The sequence below is a fragment of the Camelus dromedarius genome, chromosome 6 (genome assembly GCF_036321535.1).
Source record: "Camelus dromedarius isolate mCamDro1 chromosome 6, mCamDro1.pat, whole genome shotgun sequence".
NCBI lineage: Eukaryota > Metazoa > Chordata > Mammalia > Artiodactyla > Camelidae > Camelus > Camelus dromedarius.
The window spans coordinates 43128400-43150521 of NC_087441.1; the positions used below are offsets into that span (position 1 = coordinate 43128400).

The following is a 22122-nucleotide window of genomic DNA, read 5'->3' on the forward strand; positions in this document are numbered from 1 at the left end:
TACAAACATCTTTGAAATCTCTGATTGCCTCCTCCTCTCTTATCTAATTTTGGTTTCTACTTTTGGTTAATCGTTTCCTTGTTTTTCTTTATAGTTTTACTTCATTTGTATATATCCTAAACAATATGTTGTTTAGTTTTATCTTTTTAGAGTTACTTGTGTGTGTCTGTTCTTCTGTGATTCCCCTCCCCTAACATTATGTTTTAGTGAATTATCTATGTTGAATTATATAGCTGTAGTTCATTCATTTTTACTGCTGTATAGTATTGTGTCATATGACTATACCACAGTTTTATTTATTCATTCTCTTGTGAACATTTGAGTTGTTACCTGGATTTTTTTTAAATCCCCAGTTATAAACAATGCTGTAATGAAGACTGTTGTACATGTCTTCTAGTGCATGTATATAAGAATTTATCATGATTATACTAGTAGAATTGCTATGGTAGAATGTGCACATCTCTCTTAGGTAATGCAAATTATTTTCCAAGGTGGTTCAACCAAACTATATGCCCACCAGCAGCATATGAGAGTTTCTGATGTTCCCCATCTTCACCAACGTTTAGATTTATCAGACTTCTTGTTTTAAATTAATTCTTATAGGTGTAAGTGATACTCTCTCGTTGTTTGTATATTTTCTCTCACTAGTACAGTTGAATTTTTCCATATGTTTATCATCCCTTTGTTCTATCAGATATTGAGAAGAGTGTTAAAGTCTCCAACTTGTGGATTTATCTGTTTTTCTTTCAGTTCTATCAGTTTTTGCTTCATGTATTTTGAAGCTTTGTTAAGTTCTTACATATTTAGGATTATAATGTCTTCTTGATGAAATGACCTCTTAATCCCTGGTGTAATATTTCTTGTTCTAAAAGTCTTCCTTGTCTTCTGTTAATAGAGCCATTCCAGCTTTTTTTTTTTTTATGGAAAAGGGCTTAAAAGTATAATCTTTTGAAAGAAATAACGTTTTATTTCTCAAAATCTTTTATATAAGTGAGCTTTTACTGATACCAGGACTGTTTCTGTGCAATCCCTGAATTTGATGAAAAATGAAGACTTTGGTGAAGGGAACACATCACTTCTGGGGCTCCTTTTGGGCCTTTAGGAAACATTAGGCAATGTTTGTACCACTGGTACACATAGGAAGGCCAAATGTTAGCAGAACCAGAATGCCTGAAGATATTAAAGTAGTTTGACTCGGTTACATACGGACTCCTATTTAAACTATATTGAAACGTCTTTTCTCATATAGTAAAAGTTAACCTCTGAGTTTTCTTTACAGAATCTTTTTAGTGCCTTAGCATTGTTATTTGGGAAATAAATGATCACACACAACCTCAAACTTTGGTGGGACAGGTTGTCATATAAGTAGGTATATTAAGTAGCAGATACAGAATTAGAGGACATAGAAGGAATATGCAGACTTGGTTGAGTATACATTGTCCCCAAAACAACACTTCTTTTTTATCTTGATATTCTTTTTTTTGCCCTTGATTCAAGTTTATTTGTTTTTTTTCTAGTTTTATTATGTAGAATTGTTACAGTTCGACTGCACATACACATTATATTGCATGTAAATATAAACAGTATACTGTACATTTTTTTAGTTTTCATATATGTACTAATTATTGTTTCTAAGAACAGATTAGATCTTTAGCTCATTCCAGCTTTCTTTTGATTAGTTTTCACATGGTGTATCATGTCAAGAATTGTGAAGGGTCTGAGATTTTTACCTTCTTGCAAGCTAACAGTTTAACTTGACACAAATTTCAAAGATGCTGGCAATAGATGTGAGATTGCTGGCTCTTCACTTTACTGACTGTTACAAGGAGGAACTGCAGATAGGAGATGGTTGCAGCTCAAATACTGAGAAGTAGATTTAAAGACAGCTAGCTACCCCAGCAGAGAACCGTGGAGAATTGTCTCCCAACATATCTTTTTCCATCCTTTTACTTTCAACCTATTTATGGTTTTATAGTTTAAATGAGCTTCTTGCAGACAGCATAAAGGTGGGCTTGTTCATTTATCTAGTCTAACGATCTCAGTCTTGTAATTAATGTGCTTAGATTTTTTTTTACATTTAACGTTAATAATATGGTTGGACTAAAATCTGCCACTGTGCCAGCTGTTTTCTGTTATTCTATCCTTTGCTTTTTCTGTCTTTTGGATTACCTGGATATTTTTTATTTCCTTTCTCTACTGTTTGCTTACTTATTTATATATCTTTTAAAATTAATTTAGTGGCAGTCCTAGGGTATATAATATACATTTATAACTAATCAAGTCTTCCATCATATAATACTACGTAATTTCACATATACTATAAGAACTTTACAGTTGTTTACTTCAATTTTTTCCTGCTCTTCCTTTGTGCGTTTGTTGTTACACGTTTTCACTTTTGTATATGCTATCAGCACTCAGTACAGAACTTCTATTTTTGCTTTAGACAGTCATCTTTTAGAGCAATTACAAATAAGAAATAAATGAAGTCATTTATGTCATTTCTAGTGTTGTTGATTTCTTTGGATGGATCCAAGTTTCTGTCTGCTATCATATTCCATCTGCCTGAAGAACTTCCTTTATTATTTATTATAGGACAAATCTGGTGGTACTGAATTACTTAGTTTTTGGTTTTCTGAAAGAGACTTTATTTTTCCTTCATTTTTAGGTAACATTTTTGCTGAGTACAGCATTGTAGATTGCCTTTTCTTTCAGCACTTAGGAGATGTCATTCTGTTGTCCATCTTGTGTAGTTTTGCTGTAATTCTTATCTTTGATTTTCTGTATGTTAAATGTCTTTTTTTTCTTTTTGGTCTGTCTTAAAGATTTTCTCCATCTTTGGTTATAATGTGTCGTTACTTTCGAATATGATGTGTCTATTTTCTTTTGTTTGGTGTTCTCTGAACTCTTGTTTCTGTGGTTTGATATCTTTGATTTGGAAAATTCTCAGCCATTATCTTTTCTTGATTCTTCTTTCTCTCTTCTCTTTGTGTGATTTCAGTTATATGTTAAATCATAAACTACTGTCCCATAGCTCTTGTATGATTTGGTCTGAGTTTTTTTTTTTTCCCCCCCTCTAACTGCCCCCCATATGATGAGATTTATCATTAGGGAGATTTCCTGGATGATAATAGTTATTGTTGCTATTCTTTACTAAAGTATTGATATTTCAGAAAGTGAAGCTGTAGTGTGGAAGCATATACTTTTTGGCGTGTCCTGAGATCTTTCAGATTATTAGTAAAATGTGTTTATAATAATCTTTCTCCCAATTCAAAACAATTCAATTAAACTTGGAGACCACAGCTATGACCTAGAATTCTTGCTGTTGTGATGATAGAATGTAATTCCAATGACTTATGATGTAAGGTATGTTTTAGTTTTGTATGTAGAAACATATTATTTTTTATCTTTGTTAATTACTTGAAATTCATTGGATTTTCATACTGAATTATGCTTCGGTTATTATTATAACCCTTCTATTTGCATGACTAAGTGAAGAAAATGGGCTTTAGAATAATTTGAACAGTATGATCCTTCTGTTTAAAAATGTATATAATGTAGACACAGAGAGAAAAAAATACATCAGGAAGTGAAGTGTTTATCTCCAGGTAGTAGAACTGAGTAGTTTTTCTTTTTTGCGTTCTTTTGTATCTTTTGAATAAAAGCACTTTATATTTAGGGGGAAATTTTAATAAACCCGAACATACAGTCTGTTCACATTATTCTCCTGTTTGAAGCCATCATTAGCTTCCCATATTCTACAGAAGTATTTCCCCAAAAGTAGTCCATGGACATAACTGCTTTAGAATCACCTGGGGTACTCATTAAAAATAGATTCCTGGGGTCCACCTCAGGCATATGAAATATAAACTTTTGGGGTTAGCCTACGAATATGTACTTCTAGCTGGTGCCACGAGTGATTTTTATATATTCTGAAGTTCTCAAATTGGCCTACAGTATATAAAACTCTGGATGACATTAAACTTTTCCATGATCCAACACCTGAGTGCTTCTCCAGCCTCATCTTGCTCCCCAAGCACTTTGCTCTTCAGTCTGAACTGCTTGCCCCTGCTCACATGTTCTTTTAGCTTAAGGAAGGCAGGAAGTCTGGCTTTTCTAGGTGTGGAATGCTTAACATAGTGTTGCCCCTCATTAAATATTTGATGAATTCCACTCCATTCCTCTGGATGGAATGATTATGTCCATTTAGTGAATTCTCCTATTTCAAAATTGTCCTGAGACATTGCCTCCAGTGTGAAGGTATCCTGACTTCAGTCAGCTCAATCAGAGTTGAATGGTCCTTTGTGTCATCATTGTACTTTGTTTATCTCTGTTAGAACAGTTATCATATTGACTTGAGTGATTCCCTATTAGAATGTAAGTTTTATGAGCACCCATCAGTATGCTGCCAGTCTTTGTGTCCTCAATGCTTGGTCCTAGACATGCAATAAAAATTAGTAGGAAAAAACTCAATGGTAGAAGGACAAAGTGTGATTCCACTTATATAAGGATCTAGAACAGTCAAATTCATAGAGAAAGGAAGTAGATTAGGGTTACCAGGGACTGAGGGAAAGGGGAAATGGGAATTTATTGTTTAATGGGTACAGAATTCCTGTTTGGGGTGATGAAGAGAAATGTTCTAGAGATGGGTGGTGGTAATGGTTACAAACAATGTGAATGTACTTTATACCCCTGAATTGTACATTCATAAAGTAGTAAATTTTATGTTATGTATATTGTGGCACACACAAAAAGCCCTCATGAAGCTAAGGGCCTTGGTCTATTCACTCAGCTTTATTCTCTGCAGTTCCTAACATTGTTTAGTTTCATTGTTAATTGTGTTTTCTTTTGTTGTGGTAGTACTTGATTTTAAAGATATTTGAAATTAAGTTGAATGTAGAGAGAATGCCCATAGGAAAATCTATAACAAATCAACAGAGTTTATAAAGTAAAGAGCGGGGGGAATAAAGGAGGAAACATAGCATCTACCTTTTAAAAATCACATATTTAAAGAAAATATTATAATATTACAAATAGTAATTAAAATTGAAGTGGCTCTGTGTCCTTTAGAGATCTGGCTTCTTACACTTCAAGCTTTCCAAACTCCCAGCTCAGGTCCAGGTCATTTCCTTACTCTTCATGTAGAACTGTGCATCTATACTGCTTTATGTGGAAACTATTCATGATTCCATCTCTATTCTGGAGTTCACCTTGTAACCCATTAGGAATAAATTTAATGAACAAAAACTTTTCTGGCTCTTTCCCTTGTGAGCTGACTAGGATAGTTTATAGGAAATACCTCATTCCACTCTTGAGTACTCTTAAGATTTACAGAATGAATACTGTCATCCTGCCCCCCTTTTATACTTAGTCATTCCACTCAGGAAGTGGTATCTTAGGTTTCTTGGTGTGTCAGCTTCTACAGAAGACAGATTGGTTGGTTGTCTTTCCCAGGCAAAACAACATAAGCAATAGACAGAACAGAAGCAGATATGAGAACCTAGCTTTCTCTTATTAAGCCAGACATCAGAGAGATACAAAAATGTAAAGCAGTTTCTGTCTTTGTTCTAAATTTTTTCCTTTTGAAAAGATACTATTCGTGTTAACATGTAATAGGTTTATTTAATTTCTCACATGGTTAGTATTGATAGATAAAACCCACATGAATAAAATTCTTTGAGGTCCTTCATAACTTTCAAGAGTGAAAAGCAGTCCTGAGACCAGACGTTTTGGGAACTGTAATTAGCAGGGTTTATTGAGGACTTATGACATGTTTTTACTCATTTAATTCTCTAAATGGTACTAGTAGATAGGTATTTTTATTATCTCCAGTTTACTAATGAGGAAACCAAGGCAGAGAGAGATTGTTACCTCTCTAAGTTCAATAGAGAGAAGATAAGTAGAGAAGCTGATTCAAACTCAGTTTGGTTCTTTTCAAAATTTTAATCTCTTATGTTCTTCCCAGTATATAATCACTAGTTCCTGTTATGTCTTCATTTACAATATTTTCAGTTCTCTCTTTTCCTATTGTCACATCCTAGTTTGGGTTCTTACTGCTTCATTGTTAGAAGGAGCAGCTCCTAGTTATGCTGTCCATTGTCAAATTAATGGTCCAGATGTACAGCTTTTCTCATTTTTTTCTCCTCTCCATAATCTATGATAGCTTACTCTTGTGTATGTCTTTAAGCCCATATTTTTCTACTTTTTTTTTTTTTTTGGTTGCTGTATATAACACTTATCCTCCACTCTGGGGACTCAGATTCCGTGTATGAGTCTGCTTAAAGTTGTCACATAGGTTACTAATGTTTTGTTCATTTTTTTTTCAGACTTACTTCTCTGTTTCATTTGGATAGTTTCTATTGCTGTGTTTTAACTAGCATTTCTAATGTGCTATTAATTCACCCATTGTATTTTTCATCACAAACATTTATTTTTCATCTCAGATGAGATAAAATTTTTTTTGTGTTCTATTTATGTTGTCCATGTCTCTGCTTAACACATTTGAGTATTCCTCTACATATGGATAATAGTTCTAGTAACTATCTTTGCTAACTAATTCTAATATTTGTCATTTCTTGGCCTATTTCTATTGCTGATTTTTATTCTCATTATGGGTCATATTTTCTTATTCCATGCCTGACAGTTTTTTATTGGGTGCCAGACATTGTGAATTTTACCTTGTGTTTTGGATATTTTTGTATTTCTAGAAATATTCTTGAGTTTTATTCTGGGACAGTGATACGTTATTTGGAAATGGTTTGACATTTCCAATGCTTATTTTTATGCTTGGTTAGGTAGGATCAGAGCAAACTTTATCTAGGGCTAATTTTGCACCACTACTGAGACAATAACTTAACAATTACCCACCTGATGTCCTGTGAAGTATGAAATTTTTTCCTTTTTGAATGAAACACAAATTACTCCTGCCACTGTTCGAGCCCCTGGGATTGTTCCTTCTGCTCCTTTTAGCTGGTTCTTTTCTTGCTTAGGGTAGATTCCTCACACTCATGTGATACTGCTCTGTAAAGATTTAAGAGGGACCTACTGCAGATCTACTCCACTCTGCAACTCTCTCTTCTTTGGTATCCTACCAGACAAATTCCAGCAACTTCCTCAACTCAGTAGTATTGCTGGGCTCCACCTGGGTTCCTTCTCCCTCTGCTCCCTGGAAACTGCTCTTAGAAGGGAGCTCTTGGAAGGGGCTCACTTTGTTTCCCTTCTCTAAGATTTACTCTCCTATACCAGCCTTTGTCCAGTGTCTGAAAACCATTGTTTCATATATTTTTCTGTTTTTTTAGTTTTTTCAGGTGGGAGGGTAAATCTGTTCCCTGTTACTCCATTTATACTAAAAGTCCTGTCTATTCATTTGTTAGATTCAGCTCAAGTACTAGCTCTTCTCCAAAATGTCTAATTATCCATTTTCCAGTCAAGAATCATTTAGTTGCAAAAAACAGAGGCCCTTTCAAAGAGGCTCTAGTAAATAGGAGATTTATTATTATAATACAGAGAAACCTCTCACATCTTTATTGCATGGTACAAACAGGTCTGCCTTCTCTTCCATTCTCTTCTCTGCACACCAGTTTCCTTGGCAGGATTCTTTCTGCTTGCCTTTGACTCTGCCAGATTGTTAACTTTGGCTTTAACTTAACATGACCTTTTAGCTCTAGTCCTTATACTGTGTATTTATGTGACTAGCTGCAAGGAGCCAGAAAATTAATAGTAATCTTGGGTAAGCAGAGTTCAGTAGTGACATGACCATGACTAATATTAAATGAAAGTAAAAATTCTAAGTTAATAAACATTTTAAAGTAAGTGTTTTGCATGAGAAATACCAACCTATAAATTCTGAGAAGTTAAAGTCTCAAATAATACTCAGTAAACACAATGTTTGTACCAAGGTAGCTCAGACATTTTGCTGATGTTGTTTGTTGAATCAATAATGTGATTCATCTAAAAGCATTCACCAATCATATATTATGTACCAGACACTGTCCAAGGCACTAGTGATTCAAAGGAGTTTATATGTTAGAAAAGGTGTTGACAAACTAAACCCCTGAGAGCCAAATCCAGCCCCATCACCTGTTTTTGTAAGTAAAATTTTAGTAGATCACAGCCCACTCCATTTATTTTCATGTTACCTATGGCTCTTTTCATGCTTCAACAGGATCTGAGTGGTTGCAGCAGAGACTGTGGCCCACAGAGCCTAAACATTTACTATTTGTCCTGTTAATGGACAAAGTTGCCAATCCCTGGCATAGGGTGATTATGTATTTTTTTTAATATAAAAAACTTGTCTTCTTTTTGCAGTGTCAAGACCTTCATTAATCAGATCTTAGACTTTGACCAAATAAATTCCTAAAGTCCTGACATTAGAAGTTCTAGGTTTCATTCATTAAGACCATAGGATTGTTTTGCCTCTTAATTTCTGGTTGGATTTGAAATCTCTTACGTGAGGACATCTGGGTTTACTGGTGGTTTGGAACACATGTGGTGTGGTATTTGGCAAGAGGCTAAAGGCCAAGTGTTGCAATCACCTACGTAACAATCTTTTGCTAATCATCAAGTGTTTTCTGTAATTTTAGTAATAAAAACAGATTTTTTTCTCCTAAAGTATATTAAAATAAAAAAGTAATACGCTTTGAGATGGTAGGTGTAGTTGAAAATTAATGTTTTCTAATATAAAAATTAAAAACAAGCTCAGGAAATACCATCTGAGTCTAAATGTGCTCGTGAGGTTAGTAATCAGTGTGTAGTTCCTCTCTGTTCACAGTTGTCATTAGTTAAGACAAAGAAATCTGACACAGATTTGCATAAAATTATTCACCCTTCAAGTCTCTGCTACTATAAAAAGAATAGATGTTATTCATTTTTTAATATGTGCCTATCTTTTTTAAACTCCGTAGCCACTAATCTGAATATCAAATGCTAGATTGTCCTGCTGCTCCCAGGAGATTCCCGCTGAAGAGAATCTAAAAGAAAAAGTAAAGAGTCTCTGTACTTTGGGGGGTTTTTGTAGCTAAGATAACCATTCCTTCCAGTTTGTGTGACATGTTCTTAATTTACACTAACATAATTATTAATAGTGCCCCCCTTTATTCTCAAAAATCCTAGTTTGGATGACATTATATTGTTACCCTCTTTATCTATAACCATGTTGACCACTGAGCAGCTGAATCTGCTTTAAAATTTAGCATTTAGCCAGCCTTGGCATCCTGATCCTAATTATCACAGGAGAGCTGGTGGATTGATGGCTGCAAAATAGTACAGTTGTGAAACTTAACTTGTACGTAGGTTCTTCTGATAGTAAGAACTTAGATTATGTTTGTTTCTACAGCTCAAAATCATCTATACCCCCAAGTGCTAAAAATGAACATTTTGTGCGTGTTTAGGGACATCCTCAATCTCTCTCCATTCTTCTGTAGGCTTTTCTTTTCCTATTTTTCTGTCTCTTCTCATAAACTTCATATTTCAGCCTCACTCATGAAATTGGATTTTCCTGAATATATTTTATGCTTTTTCTAATTCTCATGCCTTTCTTATATTCTATTTTTTTTTCTGTTCTGTATTTTCTAGTCTCCTTTTCCTATGTATGTCTGTTAAATTCCTACCCATCCTTTGAAGTCCAATGCGTATGTCACTTCCATGAAGCCTTTTTTGCCACACCCCCACTCCAATTAAATTCTCTTTTTTCTGGGCTCCCTAAGCATTTTGTTCCTATCTCTTATGTCTTATCACATAGCTTAGTGTCCTGTTTCCTCAGCTGTTTAATGGCAAGAGACTGTATTTAATTCATTTAAAATCCACAATACCTATACAAAGCCTTTTATATGCTAGGTGTTCAGTAAAAATGTGTGGTCAATTGTTGGTGTATTCCTCTAATTTCTTTAGAACAACTAGGCCAGAAAATATTTTAAAAAGAAATTTTCTTTGTAAGTTTTGTAAGGGTAATTTTAATATGCCAATTTCTAAATTTGATACCTTTAGTTATCTTTCTCTTATCTGCATTCTTTTTTTCCCCCACATTTTAAATGTTTAATAAATACATTTAAGGTCATAAATTTTTCTGAAGGAAAACCTTTCTTGACTAAACTTAAAGATCAGTTGTGCTGACCCAGATCAGAAAAGACCACTTGGCCAACCCCAAAAGTAGTGGTATTAATGCAAATGGTCATTGTTTAAGTTCCTAAATTTTGGAGTGGTTTGTTATGCAGCAAAAGCTAACTAATACAGAAATTAGTTTCAAGAGCAGGATGTTGCCATAACAAAAACCTAAAACATGTGATGTTGGTTTTGGAATAGGGCAGTGACTAGAAAATCAGTAAAGAAACGGTTTGCAAAGGCTGCAAAAATGGGGAGGAAAAAATCACTCTGCTACAGCTGGTTTGGAAAACGATGACTCATACTATGTAGAGATAGAACAGTTTTACCTGCATTCTTGTTAACATTTTTTTTTCAGATAGAAGTATATCCTCATTGACACTTTAGGGCCAAAGTTTCTATTTTTCCTTCCAGTCCAAGGCAGTTTGCCATGTTCCAAGAGCTTCTTACGTTCTTTTCCCATTGTCATCTTATTTTCTCAGTTAATTCTTGAAAATGATGAGATGATCACTTGCCTGACTGCCTAAATTAGTTCTCTGAGTTAATCATTGCCTTCCATAAATTTCCCTTACTTTGGCCACTATATTTATTTCCAGGAAGAAGTCAGGATGAAAGTATTAAGTTTTCTTTACCAGTTGAGAAGAGTCTACCTTAAACATTAACATGCTTTGTAAAACTTTTCCAATGGCAAAAAGGAAAAATTAGTAGGTGACATTACAACCCTGGCACTTTTTTCTTTCAAGTTAAGTCTCATTTCATTAGACTTTTGGAGTAGGGGAAGCCTGCAACTAGCTCTTTAGGTACGTTATCTTGGTTATTTCCAAAATTTGTATTCATAGCCTTTGAGGAAGAGACATCAAAATACTTCAGCCTCTAAAAATACATCTAGATTGGGCCAGGAGGCAGGTTATGTATGTTTGGGGTGGTGGGGGAAGGGTGGGATGATCCAACCAAGTGGCAAGCTCATTCTCAGTGTTCCCCTACTTATGGCCCTTAAGTCTATGGTGATGACTTAGGGTCACCTTGAATGGTGCCACCATAGGCCTTCAACATGAGGGGAAAATAGTAGCATTTGATAATATAGAAAAATTCTTATCCTTAGATCAGAGTAACAAATTGTGGTCTCAGAAGGAGCTTAAGGATTATGGGTTGAAGAACTGTCTTTTATGTTATGTTTAAAGGAGAGATAGATTTTCTAAGTAGGAGATTAGAAATGGATGCTTTGACAGATTGAGAAGAGACTTGGAAGGCTAGAAATTGTCTAGAAATGCTAGAATTAGGAGAGTACTACTGTTGGCAACTTAAAAGATCAAATAGGAGAAATTGGTGAATATATAAATTATAGGTTAAATGTTTAGGAGATATTATTTGTGAAATGCCAGATAAATTTGAAATCAGCATTGGTAGAAATAAGGATTAGGAAGGAGTATGGTTTACGGAAGGAACATCAGTGTTGTTAACTATACATATATTCTTAAAAGATTTTTAAATATTTGCATTTGATTCAATGGCCTTTTAATTTGGGAGGTTTTTTCCTTTTCTATTAACAATTCATTAGAAAAAAGAATTCATTAGAAATTATCACAGTGGTGGTTTTAAAAAATAATACATGTGTGGTATGATTATAAATAGGTACTTCTGAAAAATCACTTACTTGATAAAAAAATACATCCCTGGAGTTTTGTTGTTTTTGAGCTTGTTTGAAGTTGTGCTTTGGTAAAGTTAAAAGAACACTAGACTGAGAATCAAGAACTTAGAGTTTGGTTCTGAGGTCCTTGAAATTATTCTTGTTCAGTTAAATGCATGACTTTAGGCACTCTGAATCTCTTGTTTCATATATTAAATGGATAAACAAACTGTGATATTTCTGTACAAGGAGTTACTATGGAGCAATAGGAAGGAATGAGCTACAGATGCATGTGATGTCATGGATGAACATCAAAATCACTGTGCTGGGCAAAAGAATTCAGGCACAAAGGATATGTACAGGGTGATTTCATTTTTATGAAGTGCTAGACAAAACTTGTGAAAAATCAGAACAGGGATTGCCTCAGAGGAGGCGGGAATTGACTGAAAAGCAACACAAAGGAATTCTGGGAGTGATGAAAATAGGAAATGTTCCATGGCTTGATACACACAGTTGTCAAAGTTAATCAAGGCACAGTTAGTATTTGTGCATTTCACCAAATGAAAATTTTACCACTCTCCCTCCTACCCCGAAATGAACAGCAAACAAATATTGAATTCTAGTTAATAGATATGCCTTTCTCAAGTGGTAGTGGTTAGTAATTCTGAAACTACTTTTTATGTTTTCTAAGTTTGTGCAGACAAGTAAATATATTTAGGAAAATGGGACCCTGATTTCTCACTGTTGGGCAAGAGAGATGGGGACAAGTAGAATGTCTCTGGGATATTGGGGTAGTATTGGAGGTATTAGTATGAACTCAGATTTTACTATACAGAGAAAGATAGGTAGGCTGGTAGATTGGGTGGGGAAAGAGAAAAGGAGGGAGGGAGAGAAGAAAAGGGGGAGAGAGAGAGAAAGGGTGGGGGACGAAGGAAGGAAGGGAAGGAAATAAATGTAGCTGTGTTTGTATGTGTATAAATATGTAAATTTCCTAGCTCTGTTTGCTTAGACATTCTAGAATTAATGACACTGCCATAGCAATAGCAATGAGCACGCTTTACATCCAAATCTTGATTTCTAAATAACATTTGCTAAATAAACCTGATTACCTCACTAGATATACCTTTGAAAGACAGCTGATTCCATGGTACAAAATGAACTATGTAGCATATTATTGTTCCAGAAAATAAGAAAGTGTTCAAGGAACGATGGGAACATATCAAAACGACAGGAGTTCTGGTTTCCACTAATGAAAAAAATTAGAGGTTGTCACTCTTGTCCTCAAAACAAGAGCAAAGTTGAACAAACTAAAAACCAACTGCTCTTCTTAGATCCATAAGACAGTTGAGATCACAGAGTAAACCAATACCCCAAAAACTGAAGAGACAGACAAATACAAAGAATCACAGCTTACCAGGAGCAGAAACTGAGGAGCCAGGATCTGGCAGGATAACTTTACCTGTAACTGATGAACTTCCAGAAGCTGAGTGTGGATTAGCTTGAGAGTTAAAAATTACCAGGGGCCCAGTTTTAGGGAAAAGATTCCCACACTTTTTGAGTTTTTCTTTCACAAGCTCTACCAGGTTCTCACAGTGAAGATGGGGTTGGGGGGTCAGGGTAGAATCCTCTTATGCTTTTAGCAGAGGAAGTGGAATAGTAACCATTTTGAAGTATGCTCATGGCAATCTGTTCTCCTCCTGCCCAAAGTGGGGAAACTACCAGAGTCTGAACAACTTGGGGGAAGGGAATACCCAAATCCAGCCCCCTCTAGCCTTGCTGTCTCATCTAAGGGGAAAAAGGGGCAAGAGGCACTTGCGAAGACCACAGCCAGGCATTAAGGTCACTAAAAGGCTTGGATCTAACCATAAGATTACAGAACACTTTTCCCTCCACCAGCATCTTACCACCACATCAGTGGGTTCCTGTATAGTAATAGAGTATTACAGATGAAAAAAATTGCAAGACTTGCATTCTGTTTAAGGAGATTCTGGGGAAGCTCAAAAAGACAACAGGAGAGATAAAAATAAGGACATTAGAGGAAATTTTAACCTCTCATACCATTAGCTACTATAAGTAGAGCATAACTCCTAGTCAAGCTCTAATGGGAAGAGTGGGTAACATGCAAGAACTGATGGGTGATGTCAGCAAAGAGATGGAAGCTCTAAGCAAGAATCAAAAGGAGAGCTTCTTCCCAGCCAGCCACACCAGAGGGAGGCCAAGATGGCAGATGAGATCGCCAAGGCTCAGGCCACTTGGCCTGGTAGCAACACAATCTTTGGGAAGATCATTCACAAGGAAATTCCAGCCAAAATCATTTTTGAGGATGACCAGTGTCTTGCTTTCCATGACATTTCCCCTCAAGCATCAACATGTTTTCTGGTGATACCCAAGAAACTTATATCCCAGATTTCTGCAGCAGAGGATGATGATGAAAGTCTTCTTGGAAATTTAATGATTGTTGTCACAAAATGTGCTGCTGTTTTGGGCCTGAAGAAGGGTTATCGAATGGTGGTGAATGAACACCATGGGGGTGGGGGACAGTCTTTCTATTATGTTCATCTCCATGTTCTTGGAGGTGGCAGATGAACTGACCTCCTGGTTAAGCATGCTATAGGGATAATTTTCTCTTCTCTAGACTGTGATCAGGTTTGCAAGTTCCAGTATGCTAAACAATTCACTTATTTTTGCCTGTATATGGAGACATTGCAGAAATAATTTTTTAAAACCCTATACATAATAAATGAAGTTGTTGCATGGTCAAAAAAAAAGAATTAAAAGGAAATACTAGACATCAAAAGTACTGTAACAGAAATGAAGAATGCCTCTGATGGTCTCATCCAAAGGAAAAGAGAGGAAAGAACAAAAGAAATATTTGAAGTAATGATGGCTGATAATTTTCCAAAATTATTGATGGACATAAAACCACCAATCCAGGAAGCTCAGAGGACACCAAATATGGTAAATACCAAATCTACACCTAGGCATATCATTTTCAAATTGCAGAAAACCAGAGACAAAGAGAAAATCTTGAAAGAAGGTAGAAGGGAAAAAACACCTTACCAATACAAGAAGAAAGCTAAGAATTACATTGGATTTCTCTCCACAAACCATGCAAGCGAGAAGAGAGTGCAGTGAAATGTTTAGAGTAGAAAGAAAAAAAATCACCAACCTAAAATTCTGAACACATAGAAATTATCCCTTAAAAATGAAGGAGAAATAAAAACTTTCTCAGACAAATAAAAATGGAAGGAATTTATTTCCAGTAAGAAGTGTTACTTGCCTTACAAGAGATGTTAAAAGATCTTCAGAGAAAAGGAATGATATAGGTCAGAAACTTGGATCCACATCAAGAAAGGAAGAACATTAGAGAAGGAGTAAGTGAAGGTAAAATAAAACCTTTTATTTTCTTATTCTTGATTGACTTAATAGATAACTTCAAAATTTAATAGAAATGATGTATTGGGTGATTATAGTTTATGGATAAGTGAAATTAATGATAGCAATGTTATAAGTGAAAGGAGGGAGGAATTTGGAATACCGTTATTATGTACTTAAGAATACCATTATAAAGTGCTTGTACTCCCCATGAAATGCAGTCCATAAAGTGTTACTTGATAGTGGATGTAGATGTAATGTATACTGCAAATTCTAGAGCAACCGCTAAAATTTAGTTTTTCCTTTTAATGCTTTAAAGATGTCACTCCACTGACTTCTTGTTTACATTGGTTTTGATAGGTTTGGTAATATGTTTCTGCCCCAAATTTTGGACTCCTGATTTTCATGATTTATAACTCTGCATTATTCGAGCCCCCATGTGACTAATTATATGCTTAGTAGAACTAACTGGCTATATCAGTTCTGTACTCTTAAATAACTGAACATAGTCCTAAGAAAACTTCCTTTTAATTCAGATACAAAAGTTGTAGGAAATTTGGGGGAGGGGTGTTGAAGAGTGAAAGGAGGCTATGCTGCTTCTACCTTTTGAGAGAATAAATATTAAATACAGGTGTAGTAGTCTAGTTCTGTTGTCATTTGGTTTTTATTATCTGAAAGAAAAAACCTTTTGACAGTTCTTTCTTAATCCTTAATTTCTTTACCTGTTTTTGGTAATGATCACTGTAAGTGGAACATCTCTCTGTAATTTGACTAAATATCTTAATGTGATTCAAGGTTTGGAAAACTATACTTAGTGCATCATCACATAGAAATAAAGATGTGTAAGTGGTTTTAGTGGCTAATGTTTATATTTCTCAATTTAGTCATAATTTATTTTAATGAATATATTGACTCTAATGATATATTTAAAATTAGGTCTTCTCATTAGAGACATCAAGTATTCAGCAAGGTAATTCAGTTATACATATATATATATATATTCTTTTACAGATTCATTTCCATTTTCGGTATTGCAAGGTATTGAATATAGTTCCATGTGCTATACAGGTCCTTGTTGTTTCTCTGTTTTATATGTAGTACTGTGTGTCTTTTAATCCCAAATTCCTAATTTATTCCTACCCCCTTTCCCCTTTGGTAACCATAAGTTTGTTTTCTATGTTGGTGAGTCTGTTTCTGTTCTGTAAATAAATTCATTTGTATCATTGTTTCACATATAAATGATATCATATAATATTTGTCTTTGTCTGACTTACTTCACTTAGTGTGATAATCTCTAGGTCCATGCATATTGCTGCAAATGCCATTATTTCATTCCTTTTTATGGCCAAGTAATAGGCCATTGTGTGTGTGTGTGTATCTCACAACTTCTTTATCCAATCATCTGTTGATGGACATTGAAGTCATTTGCATGTCTTGGCTGTTGCAAATAGTGCTGCTGTGAACATTGGGGTGCATGAATCTTTTTGAATTAGAGTTTTTATGTTTTCTGGATATATACCTAGGAGTGGGATTGCTGGATCATATATTAACTCTATTTTTAGTTTTCTAGGGAACCTCCATACTGTTCTCCATAGTGGCTGCACCAATTTGCATTCCCATCAGCAGTGTAGGAGCAGTGTAGGAGACCCTTTTCTCCACACCCTCTCCAGCATTTATTATTTATAGACTTTTTAATGATGGCCATTCTAACTGGTGTGAGGTGATACCTCATTGTAGTTTTGATTTGCATCTCTCTAATAATTAGCGATGTTGAGCATCTTTTCATGTGCCTGTTGGCCATCTGTATGTCTTCTTTGGAGAAATGTCTGAGTCTTTAGCCTTGTATTTTTTTAAGATTCCACAAGTAAGTGATATCATACAGTATTTGTCTTCTCTACTTGACTTATTTCACTTAGCATAATACCCTCCAAATCCATCCATCCATGTTGTAAATGGCAAAATTTCTTTTTTTAATGACTGAATAGTGTTCTGTTGTGTATATGTATGTGTGTGTGTTTGTGTGTGTGTGTGTGTGTGTATAGACTTTATGCATTCGTCTGTTGATGGACACTTAGGTTGCTTTCGTAACTTGGCAATTGTGAATAATGTGCTATGAACATTAGGGTTCATGTATCTTTTTGAATTAGTGTTTTGGGATTTTTTTCAGATACATACCCAGGAGTGGAACTGTGGATCATATGGTAGTTCTGTTTTCAGTTTTTTTGAGAAACCCCTATACTGTTTACCACAGTGGCTGCACCAATTTACATTCCCACCAACAGTGTGTAAGGGTTCCCTTTTCTCCACATCCTCACCAACATTTGTTATTTGTGTTCTTTTTGATGATAGCCATTCTGAATGAAGTAAGGTGATATCTCATTGTGGTTTTGATTTGCATTTCCCTTATTAGTGATGTTGAGCATCTTTTGATGTACCTGTTGGCCTTCTGCATTTCCTCTTTGGAAAAATGTCTATTCAGTTGTTCTACCCATTTTTTAATTGAATTGTTTGTTTTTTTGATGCTGAGTTTTATGAGCTGTTTATGTATTTTGAATATTAACCCCTTATTGGTCATATCATTTGCAGATATTTTCTCCCATTCGGTAGATTGTCTTTTCATTTGACAATATTTGCAAGTATTCTTGTTGCTTTTATACAGGATCAGCTTTTCAAAGGTCCTTCCTCTGCCATTCTGGAAGTTTCTCTTCCCTTTTCTGTATACTTTTATTGGCATCCTGCTTCCAGTCTCTGATTCACCCTGTAATTGCTTGCTTTTCTCTTACACATTTCTACTGGACCCTTGGAACTCTGGTTCCATGGCTGACATACTTACATTCTCAATTATTGACTATTACCTATCTTTCTTGCCAGGCTGCCTTCTCAGGGGCTGATTCTTTCACATCCCACATAAATCCAAATCCTCTATTCCTCCCTTAAATATTAGTATTCGTCAAGTTTCTGGCCTACACCCCTTCTCTTGTCTGTCTGTTTCCCCTAAGTAGTCTTACCCACTTGTTGCTCATAACCTCAAATCTGTCTTCTCTAGCCCAGATCTGTCTTAAGCTACACATCTGTATCTAATTGTGCTTAACGTAAATCTTCATTTGGAATTTCTACAGACGGGTAAAATTCCTCAAGTTCAAACCAGATACCAAACTATTCTTTCTCAGTTTTTTTTGAATAACACTCCCATTTATCCAGTTACCTCAACCAAATTTGGGTCATTTTTTTTTATTCTTTCTCCTTTACTCTACCTCCAAATTACAGTCGGTTACCTCTCAGTTCTGTGCCCTAAATTCTTTTTGATTTAGGTTTTTTCATCTCTGCTGACATCTCTTGCCAGAATTACTCCAGCAGCCTTGTAAACAGATCTTCCCCATCATCGTTCTGTTTCCAGCTTCTCCCTAATGTGTCCGCAGGGAAACTTTATAAAATGTGAATCCACACAGGTCACAGTCTATCATGTGCGTGCACGGACACACATATACACACACACACACTATCTCTTGCTCTCACTCTGTCTCTTATACACACACACACATACACAAACACACTTTTCCCTTCTTTCCATTGCATTCCTTGCTCTATCCTAACAGCATTTTCCCCATTCCCGGACCGTGTTGTGTTCTTGTTGTTTTCAGGTTTCTGTACATACTGCCGTATTCTTTCTCATTTGACTCTTTTGTTGCTTCCTCAGGAAGGTCTTCCTATAGTCTGACAAATCTGAGTTAGTTGCTTCTGGATACAGAATTACTAAACTGTAATTGCCTACTTATTCATCTGTATCTCCAAGTAAAATGTCAAGTCCATGAGATTAGGGACTGTGATTATGAGCAGCCTGTGTCCTAGCACCTGACACTGGGCTTCCATAAATTGTTTGGTGAGTAGAGAATTTATTTCTACATTTATGTATGAAGGAACCAACCATGTTCATCACTGAGAATACAAAGACATATTAGACAAATGTATAATGTCTAAGACCTTTGAAACATCTGGTGTTTGAGGGATGTATTTGTTTGTAATGTGGGATTAGTAACTTAAAGTCAATGATTCTAAATAAAGTCCTGTATACTTTAGTTGAAGAAATTAAATGGCATCGATATATATGAAACTCCAAAGCATTATTTGTAAATGAAAGGAAAAAATGAAGAGAAGCTATTCAATAGGAAGTTATATGCATAAGCCCTTTGTAAAGTTAGCGATTATACTTAGTTTTTGTTTTGTTTTTAATTTCTGGGTCATTTATAAGTAGGTGACTTCTTCCTTCCTTTTTTTTACATAAATTGTATAATATTTAGAAAATATATATAAGCAAAAAATAAATTAAATCATCCATTATCTGGTTTAATGTATATATATTTATTTCAGTTATCACCAGAAATAAATATATCATAAACATCTCTTCATGCTAGGAAATATTCTTCAATACCATCTGTTGCTAAGGTCAGCAAACTCTTTCTTCATAGGGCCACACAGTATATATTTTAGGCTTTGAGGGCTAGAAGGTCTCTAACAACTACTCAACTCGTCCTTAGCAAAAGCAGCCATAGACCATTCCAAATGGATGTAGTGTATTCTGATAAAACTTTATTAAAACGGGCAGAGAGCAGGATTTGGTATGAGAGCCATAGATCTATTTTATAATACAGGTATACCATAATTACTTAATCTCCTATTTTAGAAAATGTCTTCAATTTTTTACTATTACTAATAATATTATCATAGCATCTTAATATCGAAATCTTTATGCACATTCTTAATGTTTCCTTAACACAAATTCTGGGGGGAAAATAGTCATTTCTAGGGCTAAGAGTACATCCTTAATACTTTTCTTTTTTAATGAGGATAGGTGATATAACACTTGCTTTCTAACTATGACTGTGAGGAGTTTGGTTCATTTTGTGGTTTTTGTGGGGATGGGGAAAGAAAGATGGAGTGAATCTTTAGATTAGAAGCAAAGATCGGAGGGAAATACTGAATTAACAGTAGTAATACAAAACTTAAAAAGAGATACTCCATGAAGAAGAAAATATGAAAATTTCAAAAATATGTGTTTTCCTGTTTACATAACCAAGTTTTTTTGTTTGGTAGCTCTGTAGTTTTGTTTAAAATCTTACATAGATTGAGATTTGGAAGATGCGGTTTGCAAATTACAAAATGAGCATTTCCTATTCAATCTCCTAAGATACTCTTAGGCCAGCATGATTTTGATTGTGATTACCAATCAGCTTGTTTAAAAAAAGAAAAGAAAGAAAGAAATTAAAAAGGAGAAGACATTAAACTTTTTTGTTCCAGTTGATGGGGCAGTCTAATCAATTAGAGGGGATTGGCAAATTACTATCCATGGACCAAAACTCTCCCATTGCCTGTTTTTGTAAATGAAATTTTATTGGAACACAGCCGTGCCCATTCACTTAAATACTATCTATGACTCCTTTCAGGCTACAACAGCTGAATTAGTTGTATCAGAGATGGTATAAGCCATAAAGCCTAAAATATTTACTGTCTGCCACTTACAGAAAAAAAATTTACAGACCCTAGAATTAGAGGAATGACACGTGTTAGTCTTTCTATTTATTGAAAGTAGTTTTGCTATGGATAAACTGACAAGATTTTAGAAGCACAATTAATTAAGAGGCTAAATCTGGGTGTTTAAAATATAGAAGAAAATGCAGGAAGAGGAAATAAGAAATGTAATACAAAGGACTTAATGTTTGATATAATCCTATATTCTGTGAAAGATTAGATTTAGAGCACCCAAATACTGTTACAGAGGCACCTACCTTAGTTATAGAAACCCTACTTTCACACAGTTGGAAAGCAGCCAACTCCACAGAGTTTTTGTTACAGTGTTTTTAGAAGTCAGCAGTTATGCTGTGACAAGTTCCATGGTGCTTTCCTGAAACAACTTTGTTCAGTTTCTGAATGAAGCAACATCAGTCAAACTGGAAAATTCAAACTCTTAAAAATTCTCCAAAACCTGTGTACATAGGCTTATTCTCCCAAAGACAGTCTTTATCATCCCTACTGGATTTGTTGCCTTAATTCAGTTTGATGTGACAATAGGGGACGTTCAGAAAGTAGGGATGTTTTCTTTCTTTGGATCCACATATTACTTAGAAATAGCTAATATCCAAAATCCTTTCAGAATCCCAAATCATTTAGTAAGATTTCAAAATGACCTAGTTTTCATTAATTTTATAAAAAACATTCTTAAATGAATCTTGAGTGTGGAACTCTTTGGACTATAGGGGAAAAGCCTCTGGACTGAAGTCAAACATTCCTCTTAACTGGGCCACTAAATAGTTGTTGAAAAAAAATCTAAGTCCCTAGTACCAGATCCCTGGGCTTTTATGAGAGAGAAGTCACTGATACAATGCTTAAATTTGATTTGAGGGTGTTTTCTCACAGCTTAACCTAATCCTAACTGATGGGGGTCAGGGTAGACAAGTTTCTCTCTAAGGGACTTTACAGTTATGGGGCTCCACATATTTGTGTGGGGTAGAGCTGACAGAGGGAAATTTTTTAAACTGGTCTCTATTTTGTCAGGATACAACAGTGCTATAACAGAACCACAAATTTTACAAAAATAAAAGATGACTGTTGCCAAAAAGAAATTGACTGTCATGTTCATTTTTACACATTTCTCTTTCTTTGTTTAACTTTTTGAGTTCTTGTTTTATCTAGTTTCTCATAATTTCTGTGATACTTATTCTGTATTAGAGCTGTTATTGCTCTGCCAAGAATTCCTTGTGCTGTGGTTCTTCAGGAAATTGTTCTCAAGGAAGGGTGGCTGCTAAGGCACTGAGCCATGTCCAGCTGCTGGAGAACTAGAAGGAGGCACATCTGTCTTGATGTAGTGACTGTGACTTTGCAAGGAACTTCAGGTCATTCAGGGTAGAAAAGCACAATTAGCTGGAAACTCTTCACAACAGCCGTATCCTGCTGTAACCCTGATGGTAGTGCCTTAGTTGTATCAGAGTCCCTCTGTTTTCATAGGTTTGTTGTTTCAGATATTCTAAGCT

The 22122-nt window shown here is 35.2% G+C and overlaps 2 protein-coding genes across 8 annotated transcripts in view; both read left to right on the forward strand.

Moving 5' to 3' along the window:
- REV3L (REV3 like, DNA directed polymerase zeta catalytic subunit) overlaps positions 1-22122 on the forward strand; it is a 143589-nt gene that overhangs the window by 18391 nt on the left and 103076 nt on the right. The window contains exon 1 of one of the 7 annotated variants that reach the window (XM_064486772.1): positions 15081-15106. The exons of the other annotated variants lie outside the window; for them this stretch is intronic. The gene's annotated coding sequence lies outside the window, so the exon portion shown is untranslated. Of the gene's footprint in view, positions 1-15080; positions 15107-22122 lie in introns of those variants that run through there. 7 annotated transcript variants of the gene reach the window in all.
- Positions 13766-14316, forward strand: LOC135321488 (adenosine 5'-monophosphoramidase HINT1-like). Its single transcript, XM_064486778.1, has one exon. It carries the CDS (start codon positions 13943-13945, stop codon positions 14306-14308), a length of 366 nt encoding a protein of 121 aa, XP_064342848.1. The 5' UTR covers positions 13766-13942; the 3' UTR covers positions 14309-14316.